This window comes from Macaca mulatta, chromosome 14, assembly GCF_049350105.2.
Source record: "Macaca mulatta isolate MMU2019108-1 chromosome 14, T2T-MMU8v2.0, whole genome shotgun sequence".
Taxonomy (NCBI): domain Eukaryota; kingdom Metazoa; phylum Chordata; class Mammalia; order Primates; family Cercopithecidae; genus Macaca; species Macaca mulatta.
In genome coordinates this window covers 51181646-51202298 of record NC_133419.1, presented here as the reverse complement: position 1 = coordinate 51202298, position 20653 = coordinate 51181646, and the positions used below count along the sequence as shown (strand labels likewise).

At 45.1% G+C, this 20653-nt stretch overlaps 1 protein-coding gene and 1 long non-coding RNA gene across 3 annotated transcripts in view; one reads left to right on the top strand and one right to left on the bottom strand.

Moving 5' to 3' along the window:
* SPON1 (spondin 1) overlaps nucleotides 1-11217 on the top strand; it is a 295913-nt gene extending 284696 nt beyond the window's left edge. Inside the window, exons 11-16 of one of the 2 annotated variants that reach the window (XM_077960460.1) lie at nucleotides 834-1016; nucleotides 2400-2570; nucleotides 2650-2817; nucleotides 3700-3864; nucleotides 5846-6109; nucleotides 8650-11217. In XM_077960460.1, the coding sequence (XP_077816586.1) occupies nucleotides 834-1016; nucleotides 2400-2570; nucleotides 2650-2817; nucleotides 3700-3864; nucleotides 5846-6109; nucleotides 8650-8813 (1115 nt within the window). In that variant the 3' untranslated portion in view covers nucleotides 8814-11217. 2 annotated transcript variants of the gene reach the window in all.
* LOC144334282 (uncharacterized) lies at nucleotides 7466-8392 on the bottom strand. Its single transcript, XR_013403984.1, has 2 exons — nucleotides 8258-8392; nucleotides 7466-7647 (listed from the first exon to the last, which is right to left on the bottom strand). It is a non-coding gene; the product is annotated as an uncharacterized LOC144334282 (long non-coding RNA).
* Nucleotides 11218-20653: the final 9436 nt, after the last annotated feature.

Here is a 20653-nt window from a genome sequence, read left to right as displayed (position 1 = left end):
TTGGTGAAGATATGACATCAGAATATATACTCAACAACATCAGGCCTTTAAAACAATCATGTAAATCTCGTTTGAATGGGCTTCGCAGGATTCAGACTACTCTCTGCTTCGATTCTCAGGCCAGTCTATAAGGCCGGTGTGGATACATTCACTTTCCCAGCAAGCAAAGAAAGGCCCAGATCTTACAGTCAGGAGGGAGCACAGAGTAATGGTTCAAGCTCAAGTTTTCTTATGGGATCTGGAGCCAGACAACCTGCACTCTCAGTAGACATGTGATTTTGGGCAAGAAGCTAACCTTTCTGTCTCAGTTTCCTTGACAGTCAAATGGGGATGATAAAAGAACCTGCTTCATGCACTTGTGAGAACTAAATGAGATTAAACATGTAAGGCTCTTAGAATGGTGCTAGTACATGACAAGTACTCAATGAATAGCGGCTGCTTTTATTCTTACCATGACAACTGTGTATGGGATCATTGGGAAGATGAAGCCATGGCATGAAAACAAGCCTTGAGCTTTTCAAAATGGCCTACAATGAGCCTGCATGTGTGTGGAAACAATGCCAAGATGAGGGACTGAAAATGAGAAGAAGTTCATGTGTTGAGAGGAAGGGATAATAAGAATCATTCTGCTCATTTAGATATTTATTAGCAAGATGTTAAACTGTCATCTTTAAAGGGAAGTGAATGGCCGCTTCCATCCCAGGAGCACGCAGGCTCACCGAGGCCAGTCTGGCAGCATGGCTTTTCTTGTTCCCAGATGAGCCAGTATGGGGAGAGCGCCAGTGGCAGCTCCCATAGGCTCCCAGGGAAAACATGTCAAACACTCTTTCCAGATGACACCCCTGAAACCTGCATCTACTCCAACTGGTCCCCATGGTCCGCCTGCAGCTCCTCCACCTGCGACAAAGGCAAGAGGATGCGACAGCGCATGCTGAAGGCACAGCTGGACCTCAGCGTCCCCTGCCCCGACACCCAGGACTTCCAGCCCTGCATGGGCCCTGGCTGCAGTGACGAAGGTGAGGAGATAACCCAGACCAGCCAGGGGCTTGCAGGAGTTCAGGTAGGGAGGGTCTGCCCAGCTGTCAGACAGTGTCCCTGGTGAGGGCACAAAGACCCTGACAGTAGATGTCAGTGGGGTCCACCTTGGGCAGACTCCTATCTGCAACAGTATCTTGAGGGCTCTGAACACAGAACCTCTCTTATGACATCAAAGGAATTCTTGAGATTGACTGACCACCCCCCCTTCTTTTACTGAAGAGCTTACAAACATAGATACATCTTATGACAAGTTACAGACAACACATAGCCTGCTTCTGGGACTTAACTCCAATCTCTTCTTAAGGAGACTGTTAACAGATCAGCCCAGATTGAATCTAGATCCATTGCCCTAATTCTGTCATTTACGGCCCCTCATCTGTGTTCTACCTCAGCGTGAGTCAGAGCACTCTCACTTCTTCGTGTCAGGACCTTCGGGTTGATTGCAGAAATTCTCAGTCTCTCTATTTGCAACAGCGCAAAGGTCAGGCTTTAAGTATAATCTTGCAACACCTATATCATGATGGCTCAAGCTGCAAGATTGCACTAAGCTGATTGCTGTGCAAAGGTCGGCTATCTGCTTCCCAAGCCATGACCCCTTTCTCTGCCTGATAGATCTACGCTACTCATGCCCTGATCTTACAGATGCAATAAGGCAATGGGAAGGTATGTATAGGCTGGACTGGTGTATGGCAGGGAAAAAACCCACTTCCAAGCTGAGGATAGAGAAAGCAAGCGTATCCCTTGCAGGTCATTAATTCCTTGGCTCTGCCTAGAGGGAGGCTCTTAAATACCTCTCCCAGTGCTGCACTTTCAGGGTGGTTTATTGGTAGCTCGTTTTGCCCACAATAAGCACTTTGGAGGGGAGTAAACCCTCCCATAGACAAGTCATTCCTACAAACAGGCGGGAGGAAAGCTGGGACTGGCCTGTCAACATTGAAGGCTCTTTGGGGCTGGGACTGGGAAGCTGTCTAAGCTGAGGAGCTGAGGTCCTTAACCTCCCCCTCCACAGGGAAGGATTGTTCCTCATACAAATGGATTATGATTTATCTTAAATTATATGTGGATCAAATTATATCTTATCTTAGATATATGTGTGTGTTTACATTTTTTAAACACCCTCCTTTCCATACAAGCATCTTTCAAAAGTATTTTCATGAGATAAGGAGTAATTCTGAGTGTCCCATGCACCTGGAAAAGAGGCATTTCCTCTTAGAGAACTTTGCTGGTTTAAGGATTTAGACCTCTTAGGCATGCTGACATCCTCAACTGCCTAACTCTTGATTCCCACTGGGGGAAGTTCCCGCCGCGCGGCCTGGCGGGCGCCCCCGCCACTGCTGCAGCGTGCACTCGGTATGTTGCAGACGGCTCCACCTGCACCATGTCCGAGTGGATCACCTGGTCGCCCTGCAGCATCTCCTGCGGGACCGGCATGAGGTCCCGGGAGAGGTACGTGAAGCAGTTCCCAGAGGACGGCTCCGTGTGCACGCTGCCCACTGAGGAAACGGAGAAGTGCACAGTCAACGAGGAGTGCTGTGAGTGGGGGCCCCGGGCGGGCGGGCAAGCAGGTCGGGGAGGCAGCAGGTGCGACTCCAATGCTGCCGGCCTCCCCAGCTCCCAGCAGCTGCCTGATGACCGAGTGGGGCGAGTGGGACGAATGCAGCGCCACCTGCGGCATGGGCATGAAGAAGCGGCACCGCATGATCAAGATGAGCCCCGCAGATGGCTCCATGTGCAAGGCCGAGACGTCCCAGGCAGAGAAGTGCATGATGCCCGAGTGCCGTGAGTGGGAGCGGGGGTGGGCTTGGAGGAGGCCACCGGGGACAGGCGTGGAGGGCCATAGCATCCACTATTACCACCATGAAGGTCGGAGGCTGAGCAGGAGGAAAGCATGGCCCACGGTCCTTGCCGGGCACTGCTGGGAGCCAGATGAGAGCCATAGGTGTGTGGACATCAACCAGAACCAGAGAGAGTAACCTCCATTGGGGGACATTCTAAGCAATGCTGGGGTGGCAAACGGGAGGCCTCTGGATAGAATTCACCTGCAGCCATGTTTTATAGGAGTGTCTTTCTTGCTGTGGTGGGGAGGAGGGGCAACACATTTAGGCGGGACATACACTACCCAGGTCCAGCCCACTCCTGTTGTACATTGGACTTGGTTGATCCCATAAAGCATGACCCCCCCTACTCTGTGCACAAATGCATATGGGCCCACCCACACATCAGTACACAGATGTATACAGGCACACAAGTACATACACACTCTAGGGAATTCAGGACCACAATGTCCAAAAATGCAGCCCTGAGCCTCTTCTTTAGTGCCTGATTCTTAGTGAGTGTGGGATGTATCTGTCTCTAGGAAGACCCTACTAAATCTTCAGTGGCATTTCCAGTGGGGACTTATGTAGTCATATTGCAACCTTCATGTCATAACCACCGGGGCGGGGCGGAGGAGGGGGTAGATGAAAGAGAGTGACAAGAAGAGCAGTAGGCTGCTGAGCCACCTCTTGCTCCATAGAATTCACTCTTATTTGAACCCATGGGCCAATTCCACTTTATTCCAGGGGCCAAAGCAGGGGACTGGGTGTGGGACATTGCGGGGCCAGGGAGATCAAAGAAAACAAAAGAACCTGTTCTCAGTGGCAAACCCGGTTCTTGATCTAGATACCATCCCATGCTTGCTGTCCCCATGGTCCGAGTGGAGTGACTGCAGCGTGACCTGCGGGAAGGGCATGCGAACCCGACAGCGGATGCTCAAGTCTCTGGCGGAACTTGGAGACTGCAATGAGGATCTGGAGCAGGTGGAGAAGTGCATGCTCCCTGAATGCCGTAAGTCCTGGAGCTCCCCAAAGCCTATCACTTCTATGTTCCTGAGTCCAGGGAGCCCTGAACCAGCCAGTGCTAATACTGCTAGATCCTAGAATAAAACGGTTTGCTGGGGAGGAGTTTGGGGTTTGGCTTTCAGTGTTTGCAGTTACTTAAAACACTGCAGTCAATTTCATTAGTAAAGTCAGAATCCCACTACCGTCTACATAACACCCAAAGTTCAAGTTGCTGTGAAGTGTAAATGAGAGACACATATGAAAAACAGCACAAGGCTCAATAAACCTTAGTTCTTTCCCTCCTTTCCCCCAACAATTATGGGCTTGCGTGACCCATGGATTTTCCAAGCTTTTTAATTCTATTCTTCTCCCTGTGACCATTTTATTTCCCCATGACCAGAAGCTGGACATTAAATCAATGACTCCTGCAGACTGGTAAGAAAACCAGCGAGAAAACAAGCCAAGTTCTCAAAAGCTCACCCCACCCCACTCCACTCCCAGTCCTGTTTTCCAAAATATCTGCGATCAGCTGTTTGTATTATATGGGACTAATCTCCAAGCCGAGCAAGCCTGTTTCCTTGGCTGGTCTTCCAAGAGCTGCTCTTTTGGGTGGTGAAAGGGCAGGCACACTGGCTGTGGCTCTGGTCCCCTCCAGCATGCACTTGTAGTCCTTCATCCTCCCTCCCCTAGCTAGTAACCTTCAGCCGATGACTCAGCACCTCTGTTCCTCAGTTTCCCCATCTGTAAAGTAGCAGGAAATACTTCCTAGGTTGCTCTGAGGATGAAACCAAGTAATTGGTCCAAAGTGTGAGCACTGGACATGACAAGGATAGGCTTTAATCCCCACCCCACGCTCCAGTTCCTGGGCTGTTTTAGGAGACTCAGCCACAGGTGGAGGTAACTTGGACCATCCACTAGAGAAAGCCTGGGATTTTCAGTAACTAAGACTGGCCCATGGTTCAGGCCAGCTCACCAGAGTTAGGGCCCCATAGCCTTCTGACTGAGAGTACCTGACTTGAAAGTTTTATATCCAAAGGATCCACTGAAGGAAGGAAGAAAACGAAAATTTATGAAGCACTTGCAGGGCTGGGAGCATCTCATTTAATCCTTGCAACCTAATGAGAAAAATACCATGATCCCCATTTTGCAGATAAGAAAGCTGCCTGAGCTTCCACAGGGGGGATAAAAGAACAGAAACTTGAACAAAATGAGGACATCTAGGTCCACCCTGACTTTGGCCTTGCAAGGCCAACAGAGAGCTTGGAATAATTTGCCTCCCTGGGACACATCCTGACAGTCAAACTGATGTGTTATTTTCCCTTCACATTTATGAGATGCTGGCTTAGTAAGAATTTAGTGGATCTCGTACTGTGATAAACCGTGAAGCACCCCTTGCTCCTGACCCTCTTCTCTACTGAATGTCCCATTTCTGGCTCCTGTGTTTTTTGCATAGACCACCATAGATAGAACACAGGATGATGTTGGGAATGAAAAGCTGCCAGGCTGTGTGAGAACCAAAATGTCCCTGGTATTGGTCCACAAGGGTCAGCCACCTTTAGCTTATTGACTTATTCTCTCCAAAGAGCAGCAGGGGGCTTGTTGGCCTTGCTCTGAAAAATATCACCCGTGAGTCTGGGACAGTGGGAGGCTATTCTGTACTTGAGGCTGATCTGACAATATTCTAGGAGTTCACAAAGCAGGGCAAGAGGCTCTGAACACATCTTGAAAGTCCTCCAAAGCCTTCTTGAGTCATAGAGGGAGCACAGAATGGTTGATGACCTGGCACCAATCCTGCCTTTGCTGCTTACCAACCACAGGGGCTGGATGAAGTCAGCCTGCCTCTTTGGAGCTTCAGTTTCTTCTGTAAAATGGCATGACACAGCACCTGCTTTGCATTCCTCATAGGCTTGTTGAGATGTTCAAAGGAGTGTGTGACCATATCTTGTTTCAGACATGTGATACACTCATGCCCATCTGTGTCTTGCCAGCCATTGACTGTGAGCTCACCGAGTGGTCCCAGTGGTCAGAATGTAACAAGTCATGTGGGAAAGGCCACGTGATTCGAACCCGGATGATCCAAATGGAGCCTCAGTTTGGAGGTGCACCCTGCCCAGAGACTGTGCAGCGAAAAAAGTGCCGCATCCGGAAATGCCTTCGAAATCCATCCATCCAGAAGCTACGCTGGAGGGAGGCCCGAGAGAGCCGGCGGAGTGAGCAGCTGAAGGAAGAGTCTGAAGGGGAGCAGTTCCCAGGTATGGCTCCCAAGTGTGGGCCTGGGCTGGTGTCCAGGACAGGCAGGGCTCTGCACTGGGCTAAGTCTTGGACCTGTTTAAAAGGAGTCGGGGAGAGTCTGCATTTTCTGGAGTCTTCAGACCACATTTTGATTCTTCAGATCCAAGTTTGTTCCCAAATATTGAGCAAACGTAATTTATAAAGGAGATTGGCGGTGGGAGGGTCCTTTATCAAAGAACATTTAGACAACCTAATTACCTGACAAAAATAAATTTTCAAGCAAAGAATCTTTAGGAATTACACAGTTCCTTCTTTTTTACACACATATAAAACCAATGTGTCCAACTTTGCTCAAAGTCAGTTATGACTTAGCAACCCCATTCACTCCTTGCAAAGGGGGAACATGATACAGATGTGTCAAAGGAATCTTGTTCGCCATTTAGGGAATGTTCCTGAGAATCTCCCGGAACACATCTTCCATTTTAAGGGTTTGGCTCAGACAAGGCAGCCATGGCCTGAGACTTTGATTTTCTTTGCAAGGCTAACCAGAAATTTAGCAGCAATATCATGTCAGCCTTGAGTTTTATTTCCCCAAATAAATAATACTGATCCAAGCTGCCAAATAACTAATAGAACAATGCACCAAGTGCTCAGGGAGCTGAGGAATGAGCATCTTACATTGACTGGAGTTCAGGGAGATGTTAAAGCAGGGAAAACTAGAGTGGGTCTTGAAAAACCTGGAAGAGTTTGCCACTTAGAAAAGTGTATTCCAGGCTGGGTGTGGTGGCTCATGGCTGTAATCCCAGCACTTTGGGAGGCCCAAGGTGGGCTGATCACCTGAGGTCAGAAGTTTGAGACCAGCCTGGCCAACATGGTGAAACCCTATCTCTACTAAAAATACAAAAATTAGCCGGGCATGGTGGCACACACCTGTAATCCCAGTTGCTTGGGAGGCTGAAGCAGGAGAATCGCTCGAACTGGGGAGGCAGAGGTTGCAGTGAGCCAAGAGCACGCCATTGCACTCCAGCCTGGGCAACAACAGTGAAACCCCATCTCAAAAAAAAAAAAAAAAAGTACATTCCAGGCCGCAAGAATAGTCATTACAAAGGCACAGAGATGCCAAAGACCATGATAGGTCCAAGTGATAAATGGGATGCAGATGAAGCACAAACGACAAGGCAGGCAGGAAACCAGGTTGGGAAGGTGGGGACCAGACCACAAAAGGCCAGTGGCCCACCAAGGATTTGGGACTTGACTCTGTAGGTGGTTTTAATCAAAAGGGTGACTGTATCAGACCAGTTTTGAGTGATCTGGAGGTGGCAAAACACACACACAGAGGCCAGATAGGTTTTATTTGTAACCCAAGAAAAAGATTGTAGGTCCCCAAACTCCAGCTTAACTTCAGAGATTTCCAGGACTTTAAAAATCAGAAAACTTGATGTACACATTAACCTTCACTTTTTTACATGGGCATCTTCTTCAGCACTGAAGCCCCTGGTAGGCATTTTCTTTTTCTTTTAAAGTCCCATTCTTTTTTTTAAAGATGTTCCACCTCCACCTAGGATGATGAGAAATGGAAAAAGTATGAGGAGCTACTTGACCGTTCGGGATCCTTATGATTAGGGAGCTGTTTGCATATCAGTGTTTCTGTTCTACGTGGTAGTTAGCCAATCAACAAACGTTCATTAAAGTCAACTATGTGCCAGGTACATAGTTGTACCATACATTCCTCCATGACTCTTAGCTGTCGTGTGGTTAGCAAATATCTCATGTGTAACCATAAATGTGATGGGTTCTATAAGAGAGCAATCTAGAGTGCTATGGAAGCAGTAATCAAAAAATCTAATTAATCTCTGGGGGTCAAGAAAGTTTTCTTGGAGAGCAGCATGTTTATGCTGAGTAGGAAGAACAAAAATTGTACTTCTCTATACTTAGCATTTGGGAGCCAAGTACTTGGGGAATAAGGCATAAGAGAAAGCAGTTTAGTGTTCCTTGCATGGCTGCTGCGTAAGTCACCCCAAAACAATCTTTTTAAACAACCACTTAGCATGATTCTGTGGATCAGTGATGTGAACTGGGTCTACTGGATGGTTCTTCTTGGGTCTAGTTTGGACTCATTCATGTGGTTATTACTAGCTGGTGGCACAATTGGGCCAGACCAGCCTCACCTGCATATCTGGGGCCTCATGAGATGGCTGAGGCCTGTCTGCACATGGTCTCTCCAGTGGTCTAGCCAGGCTTGTTTACATGGTAGAAGCTTTTAGGCCTGTTTTTGCTCATGTCCCATTGGCCGTAGCAAATCATGTCATCAAGCCCAGATTCAAGAGGTGGAGAAACAGAGTCTGCCTTTTGATGAGAAGATTCGTGAAGCATTTGTGGCCATTTTTTGCAATCAGTCACATATGACCTAACTGTCCCTAATAAGGACTCTAACCAAATCATTACATACTTGAACAGAGGAGGAGACCAGACAACCACATTTCACAGTTCTACTAGAGTTTAGCATTCCTGTTCCGTCCCCAGTTTCTGTAGGCCTAACAAGGCATTCTCATGCTTTCAGGTTGTAGGATGCGCCCATGGACAGCCTGGTCAGAATGCACCAAACTGTGCGGAGGTGGAATTCAGGAACGTTACATGACTGTAAAGAAGAGATTCAAAAGCTCCCAGTTTACCAGCTGCAAAGACAAGAAGGAGATCAGAGCATGCAACGTTCATCCTTGTTAGCAAGGGTACGAGTTCCCCAGGGCTGCACTCTAGATTCCAGAATCACCAATGGCTGGATTATTTGCTTAAGACAATTTAAATTGTGTACACTAGTTTTCATTTTTGCAGTGTGGTTCGCCCAGTAGTCTTGTGGATGCCAGGGACATCCTTTCTGAATACTTCTTGATGGGTACAGGCTGAGTGGGGCACCCTCACCACCAGCCAGCCCTCTTCCTGCACGGGAGTAGTGTCAGCCACCTTGTACTAAACTGAAACATGTCCCCCTGGAGCTTCCACCTGGCCAGGCAGGACGGAGACCTTGACCTCCTCCACATGGAGAGGCAACCATGTCCGGAAGTGACTCTATGCCTGAGTCCCAGGGTGTGGCAGGTAGGAAACATTCTCAATCAGATGAAGAGAGCAGATTCCCCTCATTCTCATCTTTGGCCTGTTCACTGAAACCACTGTTTGCCCATCTCTTCTTAGTGGAACTTGAGGTCTCTGTTCAAGTCTCCTCAGTCATCAATAGTTCCTGGGGAAAACAGAGCCGGTAGACTTCAAGAGGAGAACTGATGTTGGGTGGCTTTTATTCTTCCACTGAGAAATTCGGAATACATTTATCTTACCCCTGATACTGGCTCCTGATGCCCCCCACAAAAAAATAAATAAATTATGGCTGCTTTATTTAAATGTAAGGTAACTAGTTTTTACACCTGAGATAAAGAATAAGTTTAGAGTGTATTTTTCCCTTGCTTTTAGGGTTTGGGAGGAGTATGCACAATTCCTCTAGGAAGCCAACCTTCTGAACTTTTAGGTACTAAATCCTTACTGGAACCAAGACCAAGGAAGCAAAATTGGTCTCTTTGTAGCAGTCCCATGCCTGAATTTTAAAATCTTCCTATACACATCTAGACTTTCAAGTTTGCAAATCAGTTTTTAGCAAGAAAACATTTTTATTATACAAGCATTTTGCTAAGTCTGCCCAAAGCCTCCCCGCAAGGCATTCCTTCAACAAAATACAATCTCTCTCTGTACTTTAAAAGTTATTTTAGTCATGAAATTTTGTATGTAGAGAGAAAAGGTTATCAAGACAGAAAATAAATCTAAGGGAAAGGAATATTATAAGATTAAGCTGAGCAAGCAATTCTGGTGGAAAGCCAAATCTGTCAGTGCTCCACACCAGGGCTGTGGTCCTCCCAAACATGCATAGGAATGGCCACAGGTTTACACTGCCTTCCCAGCAATTATAAGCACACCAGATTCAGGGAGACTGACCACTGAGGGATAGTGTAAAAGGACATTTTCTCAGTTGGGTCCATCAGCAGTTTTTCCTCCTGCATTTATTGTTGAAAACTATTGTTTCATTTCTTTTATAGGTCTTATTACTGCTTAATCCAAATGTGTGCCATTGGTGAGACACATACAATGCTCTGAATACACTAAGAATTTGTATTAAACAACACATTAGGATATTTCCAAATACAACATATGTTCTTTAACACAAGAGAGACTGTTCCATAAAAATTCACTGGGTCTTTCATGTCTTTAAGCTAAGTGTTCAGAAGGTTCTTTATATTGTCCTCCTCCATTTTCAATAAAAGATAGATAGATAGGGCTTTTGTTCCCTTGTTCTTGGAGGGACCATTATTACATCTCGGAACTACTTGTCTCCAACATGTTTTAAATCCTTAAATGAATTGCCTTCTCCCCAAAAAAGCATAAAGAAACGCAAGATTTAATTTTCTACTCGGGGGGGGAAAAAAAGTCCTCATATAGAAGTGCCCACTTTTGCAATGTTTTTCTAAGCTATCTAAATAACTCTCAACCCATGATACAGTTCCTTAAAACGGTGATTCCTAATTCAAGGACAAGCCACCCAGTGTCTCATGTTCTTATTTGATCCCAGTTGGGTACGTGTAAAATCCTGATTTGGGAGACTTGACTTAAAACCAGGTTAATGGTTAAGAATGGGTAACATGACTCTTGTTGCATTGTTATTTTTTGTTTGCAATGGGGAATTTATAAGAAGCATCAAGTCTCTTTCTTACCAAAGTCTTGTTAGGTGGTTTATAGTTCTTCTGGCTAACAAATCATTTTGGAAATAAAGACTTTTTACTACAAAAATGAAATCTGTTTGGACTTCCACTTGAGATAGTAAAGACAGTATCAGACACCCAGTAAAAACTGCCATTTAAAGAAGTTGTAATTGTTTGTTGTGTATATATTTTTTTCAATGCCAAACCAGCTGTGATCCAATTTACATCCACATTTTAGGTTCAACAGCAAGAAGTTCAGAGACAGATTTCCCAACCAGACATTGGGTCACTCACTGGTCACCTTGCCAGTGCATTTTATTTGAAGGGCATCTGTTGTAGCAAATGGGAATAAACCTGGGCTTCTATAGACCCAGAACTGAAAAAATAAACATTTGTGCTGTTTTTAATTTGAACTTTGCGTATTGAACACATTTTAGGGATACTCAAAGTCTATGTACTCCCTCCAGGAAGTAAGGGTACATTATACATTCTCACATGACTATAGCTCTCCAGAAATAGGTCAAGTGCATGGCTAAAATGTACTATGCCTTGAGTTTATTCCCACAAAAACTCATATTTGAAATTTGATGCCCAAGGTGGCTGCGTTGGGAGGTGGGCCTAGTGGGAAGGGTTTGGGTCATGCAGGCATCTCCCTCATGAATGGCTTGGTACCACTATAGTGAAGGAGTTCTAACTCTCTCTAGACTGAATTAGTTCTCACAGAATTGTTCCCATGGGAGTAGGTTGTTACGAAGCTAGGATGCCCCTTGGTTTTGCCTCTTCAAACACGTCCATGTCCCTTTTGACCTTCCCCGCTATGTTATGGCACACCATGAAAAGCCCTCAATAGAAACGGAAGAGACTCTGGCAACATGCTTCTGGTACCTCCTAGCCTGAAGGACCATAAGCTAAATAAAATAAACCTCTTTTCTTTATAAATTACCCAGCCTAAGGTACTGTTATAGCAACATTAAAAGGACTAAGATGAATATCAATACACAAAAACTCTCAAATTATTTCTGTGACTTCTGTTTAACCCACATTTCAGACGACAGTTAAAAAATAAAAATTTTTTGTGAGATGGAGTTTTGCTCTTGTTGCCCAGGCTGGAGTACAATGGCGCAATCTCGGTTCACTGCAACCTCTGCCTCCCCGGTTCAAGCAATTCTCCAGCCTCAGCCTCCGGAGAAGCTGAGACTACAGGCATGTGCCACCACGCCTGGCTAATTTTTTGTATTTTTAGTAGAGACAGGGTTTCTCCAGTGTTGGTCAGTCTGGTCTCAAATTCCCGACCTCAGGTGATTCGTCTGCCTTGGCCTCCCAAAGTGCTGGGATTACAGGCTTGAGCTACCGTGCCCAGCCAAAAAAATAATTTTTTTTAATAAAAGAAAAATTATTTTTTTAAATAAAAGGCAACCTGGCAAAACCCTGTCTATATAAAAAATACAAAAATTGTCTGGGCGCAGTGGCTCACGCCTGTAATCCCAGCAGGCTTTGGGAGGCAGAGGCGGTGGATCACTTGAGGTCAGGAGTTTGAGACTAGCCTGGCCAACGTGGTGAAACCCCGTCTCTACAAAAATACAAAAATCAGCTGAGCATGGTGGTGTGTGCCTGTAGTCCCAGCTACTCGGGAGGCTGTGGCAAGTGAATCACTTGAACCAGGGAGGCGGAAGTTGCAGTGAGCCGAGGTCGCGCCACCGCACTCAAGCCTGGGCAACAGAGCAAGACCCGGTCTCAAAAATAAATAAATAAATAAATAAATAAATAAATAAATAAATAAATAGGCATGGTGGTGCGTGCCTATAGTCCCAGCTACACTGGAAGCTGAGGTGAATCACCTGAACCCAGGAGGCAGTCTGCTGTGGGCCATCTTCATAACATTGCACTCCAGCCTGAATGACATAGCAAGACTCTGTCTCAAAAAAAAATCAGAAAGCTCAAAGACCTGTAGAAAGGTCTCTCATCAGTTTATAATGGAATCTGACCATTAAGAGCTCAGCTTTGGAAGTTCAGCTACAAAGGAGCTAAATATTTATTCCCTAACGATATAGACTCTGTTGTTTAAAAAAAAAAAAAAAAAAAAAAAACACCCTAAACATTAATGTTTAATCCCTAATTATAGCATAGACTCAAGGAAGACACAGTCATTTCCTCTATTTTGTTATGTGGTGCCATCAGTTTTAATAAGAGAATGATTCATTTTGTTTTTCATATTGCCCAACATAGGGAGAATAAAAATAAATCCCTTTTGAAAATGAGATGCAGTAACAAATTATAAATAGCAGCTGAATGCTAATTAGCATGAAGCTAATTCTTCAATTTACATCCTTTGAAATCTGAAAGCAAAAGATCCACACTAAAATGTCAAATTTAAATAATGACATCCTGCTTTAGAAACCCGGTTGGTTCAGAAGGCTTCACACGCTCTGTAGGGTGGAGAGCAGAGGTTGTGTCATGGTTCAGCACCGGGGACCTGGGTTCAAACCACTGCTGCACCTGAGTACCTGTGAGGGTTGGGGCCAGTTGTTTTACCTTTTCTGGCCTTAGGCTTCGACACAAGCTCTCTCATACTAGCAGACGCCTCTACTCCACCTCCACAATTTAGACAATTCTTACACATGGGTCTTGATGGTATCCTGTTGTAGGACTCACTGAAAGCCAACTGCATTCCACCCAACCCTCACTTCAAAAATGAGTAAATGCATGCACTGTGTGAAGCTGGTTTGGGTTGCACTTCTGTCACTTATAACTGAAAATGTCATGACAAATAAAATATGCATGCATAATTTTACAGTTATCAGAGCAAAATGAAATTTGTCTTCACTTAACATTCATAATATTCATAACGTCTTAACACTAGATAGCATTCATTAACATTTTCTCATACTGTTCTAAATACTCGTCTTTATAACTGGTAATAATTCTCATATTTTAAGCAGTTGCATGTTTATGCAATTTGTCTTTACCTCAAATAATTTGTAAGTATTCACAGAAAAGGGTGAAAACATCTTATTCAAGTCTATTGACTCCTTCACAACACCTGGAATTGGTATAAGCATCGTTCCTCTTTTTCTAGTGTTGGAATGCAACTGTTCCTCAGTGGTCCTAATCTGGAATCACTAGCCTACAGAAGAAGTCAAAAGAGCCACCTGTGAAAAACACTTGACTCTCCTGCTCCCTTCCCCACTCACTACACTAGTGCTGCCCAAATCAAGACCTGCAGCCTGATAACATCCACAAATGATAAAGAAACTGAAAGCAAGTGTTCAGAAACTTTTAATTTGACACTGCCATGATATATAGGAGAATGATTATTTTCCAAATAATTCATTTTTTACAACATTTAGCAAAGTATCAGTCCACAACACTGGAGACTAACAACCTTTTAACCTGGCCCTACAATGCAGATAGTCTTGAGAAGCTGCACTGCGCCATTCTCCCCCATCAGAAAGGCATATGCTCACCTGCGAACTAGGTTTCTAAATCTCTCAGACGCTAAAGGTGTTAATATCTAGTTCCAGATCTGTATACCTCCATATCTGTGACTAAGTAACTTGCAGTGGCTTATTCTTATTCCTCTAACCTCCTACCCCATAAAACAAGATAACTTCCCCATCTTGCCCTGCTTTTGCCACAGAATTTCTCAAAAGAGCCCACACTTACTTCCTCCACATCCTTAGCCTCCAATCACACCTCAACTCACTGTCATCTGGTTTCTACAACCAGAAGACTGAAATAAATATAAGGAAATCATCAGCAACCCGCACAAGACCAGTGCAGCCTCTCACTCCCCCATCCTCTGCACAGCACTCAATGCTTTCCACCACCTCCGTGGCTTCCTTCACAAAACAGCCTCATGGTTCTCTCCAGTTTCTGGCTACTTCTCTTGGCTTTTTGCTGCCTCTTAATCTTCTACCTCCCATGTTTGTTTTCCCCAAAGTTTTACTCTTGGACCCTCTCCTCGGACACACTCTTCCTGGAGGATATTACCCATTCTTATCTCCTCAATCACTAAGCTCAAAAGAGACAAATTCTAAATCTGCATTCCCAGTCCTAGCCTCCTCTTTTGGCCTCCAATTCCCATACCCCATTCCCAAATGCCTCCTGGACTAACCCTGTATGGGACTGTCACATAAGTTTCTATCACTACAGAGTTGCCTATACTTCTTATTTTAATAGCACCACCACCTTCCTGGTCACCCAGACAGTATTTTGAAGACTCCAACACCACTTGGATATCCTTCCAGTGTTCAGTCTCCTCCTCCCCATGTCACTGCAGTTCAGGTTTTCATCATCTCTTTCTGAAATCATCCATTCGTCAAATGGCTTTTCAGCACATGCCAGGTAATATAAACACAACAGACATGATTCTGCCCTCACTGCGTTTATAATACTAAGAGGACAGATTCCATGATTCCAACAACCTCTAAAGGACCGCCAAATTTGCACTTCTCTGCCATTATGCTACCACTAGATTAGATCCAGGCACCTCCTGTTCAGAATCCTTGGCAGTTTCCCATTATATACAGAAGGGTCATCCTATTTAAAGCCCTCTACAAGCTGATCCCAGTCTACTTTATCATATTTTTTTCCCATTGCATGTAGAATCTTTTTAGGCCAACGTTCCAGTCCAGAATACACCCTGCATTCCCCCAACTCTGGGCCTTTCCCATCTTTCCACCCTCACTCTTCTCTCCTCTCCATCTCAATCCTACCAATCCATCAAGCTCCAGCTTAAACACCAATTCTAATTAAGAAGTTCCCTCAGATTTTCCAGGAGGAATATATGCTACAATTCCTTCTGCAGGACTTGACAACACTTTTTGAATGCTTTTCCTACTCTGCCTTGAAAGTGGGTCCCAGCATTTGTTTGCATCACTCTAAAACTTCCTGCACTGGACTCTGAGTAATTTGAAAAAAAGGAAAATCTCCACATTTATCCATTTCCCCAGAATGCCTATTACTGCCATGCACAAAAAAAAAACAAAAACAAAAAACACACACAAAAAACTATATGCTCAGTCAAGTATTTTTAATTAAAATACCTTTTGCTAAAAATCACTTTGAAATTTTAGAAGCAGTCACTGGTTAAATACCCTTAAGTGATTAAGTGATGCGTTTGAAACAGACCACTTGATTATCATCTCCTTCTATTTACCAGCCAGTTATCTATTTACCTGCCAGTTATTCAGGATGGTCTCAATCTCTTGATCTCACGATCCGCCAGCACTTTGGAAGGCCTGAGGCGGGTGGATCACCTGAGATCAGGAGTTCAAGACCAACCTGGCCAACATGGTGAAACCTCATCTCTCCTAAAAATAGAAAAATTAGCCAGCTGTGGTGGCACATGCCTGTAATCCCGGCTACTCAAGAGTCTGAGGCAAGATAATCACTTGAACCCAGGAGGCGGAGGCTGCAGTGAGCCAAGATTGCGCCACTCCACTCCAGTCTGGACAACAGAGCGAAACTCCATCTAAAAATAAAAAATAAATAAATAAATAAATAAATAAATAAATAAATAAAGAGATGGGGTCTCACTATAAGGCTGATCATCGGATCATAGCTCTACTGCTGCCTCAAACTTCCTGGGCTAAAATGCTCCTCCCACCTCAGTCCCCAGAGTAGCTGAGACTACAGGCATATGCCACCATACCCAGCTAATTTCTATTTTTACTATTTTTACTTTTTTTATAGAGACAGGATCTGGCTATGTTGCCTGGGCTGGTCTTGAACTCTTGGTCTCAAGCAATCCACGTGTCTTGTTGTCTCAAAGTGCTGGGATTACAGGCATGAGATATTATGCTTGGCTCCCACTTACCTGTTAAATGGAATCATTACATATAGCGTACAGCTATGGGAAAAGAAATAAAATGAATTAAAACAAGTGGTGATAAACAGAAGAGGAGCAAGCTAGACTTTAAGTATATACAACCCTGTTACATCAAATTTTAAAAGTCAAATGATAAAATAATAAGGGCATAATGTATGTCAATAAAGGCATAATGTCCAACTCTGAGATACTGTAAATCTCTAAACAAACAATATAGGAAGAAAACACCTAGAACAGAAATTCATGACGATCCATTCAGGAAATGCTGTCTGAAAGAACTTCCACATAAAGAGACTTAAGAGATTCTAAAGAATCACTCAAATGCTAAATGTGCTATAAAGCAGGGCTGGCAAACCATGGCCTGTCGGTCAAATCCATCCCACCATCTGTTTTTGTACAGAATGGTTTTCATAATTGCAAAACGAGAGTCATATTTCATGACATATGACAATGACATGAAACACAAACATCAGTATACACAGTTTTATTGGAACACACCCACATTCATTCGCTTAGACATTGCTTATGGCTGCTTCAGTGCTATAACGGCAGGCTAGAGTAGCTGGGACAGAGATACAGCCTGCAAAGCCCAAGATGACTAACAATCCGGCCCTTTATGAAAAAACTTGCCAACGCCCAATTATAGAGAAAAAATGGCCACACAGACAAGGACTATTCATTCCATGAGACTGGCCACTCTTTGTAAGAAAAGTTTCAAGTGAGAGATTTAAAAAGCTACAAGGCAAATGGGAAAGACTTCCACTTCCAATCACGATGGAGTAACAAGAACCACATTTACCCTCCTATCTTAGACAATTTAAAAACTGGACTAGGCCGGGCACAGTGGTTCACACCTGTAATCCCAGCACTTTGGAAGGCTGAGGCAGGCAGATTACGAGGTCAGGAGTTTGAAATCAGTTGGCCAACATGGTGAAACCCCATCTCTACTAAAAATACAAAAATTACCTGGGCGTGGTGGTGCGAGCCTGTAATCCCACTTACTCAGGAGGCTGAGTCAGGAGAATTGCTTGAACTTGGGAGTCAGAGGTTGCAGTGAGCCAAGATCGCACCACTGCACTCCAGCCTGGGCAACAGAACACGACTTCGTCTCAGAAAAAAAAAAAAAAAAAAAAAAAAAAAAAACTGGACGAGCCTGGTGCGGTGTTCACGCCTGTAATCCCAGCACTTTGGGAGGCCGAGGCGGGTGGATCACCTGAGGTCAGGAGTTCAAGACCAGAGTGGCCAACATGATGAAGCCCTGTCTCTAGTAAAAATACAAAAATTAGCCAGGCGTGGTGGCGCATGCCTGTAATCCCAGCTATTTGGGAGGCTGAGACAGGAGAATCGCTTGAACCCAGGAGGCAGAGGTTGCAGTGAGCCGAGATCGCACCACTGCACTCCAGCCTGGGCAACAGAGCAAGACTCTGTCTCAAAAAAAAAAAAAAAAAAAAAATCTGGACTAAATACATTAAACAACTGTTTTCAGACATTGTACACCAGGCAGCAAAGGACTACAATCCTCATGGAAAGGAAAGAAGTAGGGTAAGCCTCAACACTGCACTGGCCATCTGCCTGGAGGCACACTCCAGACTGTAGAGGGGATGGGGGATTCCATGTAGGACACAAATGTTTCTCTGAGCTGAAAGGAGACATTAAAGAACAGGAAGTCTGAAGCAACTAGAAGTCACAGAACAAAGTTGTGGTGAGAAGACAGCTACACATAAAAAGAGATCCAAAAACATGCATAGAGTCTATGAGTCTTTGCTGAATATCAAGATACATATGTCTAGGATGAAAACTCCAGGAGGTTAGGCAAAGAATGACCCAGGAGCTGTGAATAGAATGGTTCCATAGAGCTCACATGGGGCTGGGAATTCTTCAGGTTCCCACAAGCCAAATTGATAGTTCAGGGCATTCAGCAGAGAGACCCCAAAAGAGTCATACTTCAGTAGTGGAGCTAAACTAGCCTGGGAAAAAGGCTACTTGAGGCTGCATTAGCTTTCAAAGAAGTCTTGAAAGGATCAAACTGAAGTGCAGCTAGTAAATTAACTATCAGAACGAAACCCGACAAAGAAGACAACAAAATCTAGACACCCAGCAACATAAAATACACAATGTCCTTCGTCCAACCAAACTTACTTGGCATGTGAAAAAACAGAAAAAATGCGACCTGTAACTAGAGAAAAATCGGTCGAAACAAATCCAAAAATTATACAAACAATAGAATCAGCAAAGACATTAAAACAGCTGTTATAACCACATTCAAATATTCAAAGCAGTCTTTCTCAATCACAGTTCTGTGAGAGAACTGAGCCCCACAGAAAGTTATCTGAGTGACTATTTTCTTGATTTTCCCAAGAATGGTACACGGCTGTACCATTCTAGAGGCAAAGGTACAATGCAAATTATCTAGATGCAACTTGAGCCCTAATGCTGTATCTGTTGTGCGTTAATTCAGGGCTCAATGTTGTGCAAAACCAGTTGAGAGGGGCTGGTTAAGAGGAATACATGAACACAATGAGGAGAGAAGCAGAATATATATAAAAAAGACCCAAATATAATTTTTCAAGGGGGAAAAAAAATTTTGAAAAAAAGTTTTCAAAATGAAAATTCACTGGATAGGATTCATAGCAGATTAAACAACAGCAGAAGAAATGGTTATGGAGATTGGGTGCAGTGCCTCATGCCTATAATCCAAACCCTTTGGGAGGCTGAGGCAGGCAGACAGCTTGAGTCCAGGAGTTTGAGACCAGCTTAGGCAACAGGGCAAGACCTTGTCTCTACACAAAGTACAAAAAGTACTTTAGCCAGGTGTGGTGGCATGCGCTTCTGTACTCCCACCTACTCAAGAGGCTTAAGTGGGAGGATGACTTTGAACCTGAGGCAGGTTGCAGTGAGCCAAGATGGCGCCACTGCACTCCAACCTGGGCAACAGAGCAAGACCTGGTCTCTACTAAAGGAGGGGAAGAGGAGGGGGAGGGGGACGGGAGGTGGAAGGTAGAGGATGGGGAGGGGAGAGGGGGAGAAGGAGTGGAAGGGGAGGGGGTGGAGGGGAAGGGGAGGGGAAAGGGAGTTTGGGGGAAGGCAGGGAGGGAGAGGGGAGGGTGAGGGGGAAGGAAGAGGGGGGGAGGGGGAAGGCAGAGAAGAGGAGGGGAGGGGGAGGGGGAAGGCGGGGGAGGGGGAAGGCAGGGGAGGGGGAGGGGGGAAGGCAGGGTAGAGGAGGGGAAGGGGAGGGGGGAGGGAAGGCAGGGAAGAGGAAGGGGAGGGGGAGGGGAAGAGGAAGGGGAGGGGGAGGGGAAGAGGGGAAGAGGGGAGGGGGAGGGGAAGAGGGGAGGGGGAGGGGGAGGAAGGCAAGGAAGAGGAGGGGAAGGGGAGTGGGCAGGGGGAGGGGAAGAGGAAGGCAGGGAAGAGGAGGGGAAGGGGGGAGAGAGAGAGAGAGAGACAGACAGACAGACAGACAGGGAGGGAGGGAGATGGGACTTGAAGATGTAGTAACAAAAATAATCTGGCCGGGCACGGTGGCTCAAGCCTGTAATCTCAGCACTTTGGGAGGCCAAGGTGGTGGATCACAAGGTCAGGAGTTCAAGACCAGCCTGGCCAAGATGGTAAAACCCCATCTCTACTAACAATACAAAAATTAGCCAGACATGGTGGCAGGCGCCTGTAATCCCAGCTACTCAGGAGGCTGAGGCAGAGAACTGCTTGAACCCAGTAGGCAGAGGCTGCAGTGAGATAAGATCATGCCACTGCACTCCAGCCTGGGCAACAGAGTGAGACTCCGTCTCAAAAAAATAGTAACAATAATCCAAAGTAAAGCATAAAGAGGAAAAAAGGTGAAGTGAGATAATAAAAGTAGATGGGTTTCTCATTAAATCTGGATATTATGTAAGCAATCTTTTGTTATCTGAAGTTAACTAAAACAAACTTTGCCAACTGAAAGTACTACCGAGGATACATGATAGTGCCACAGTAACAAAGGCCACAGGATAAACATG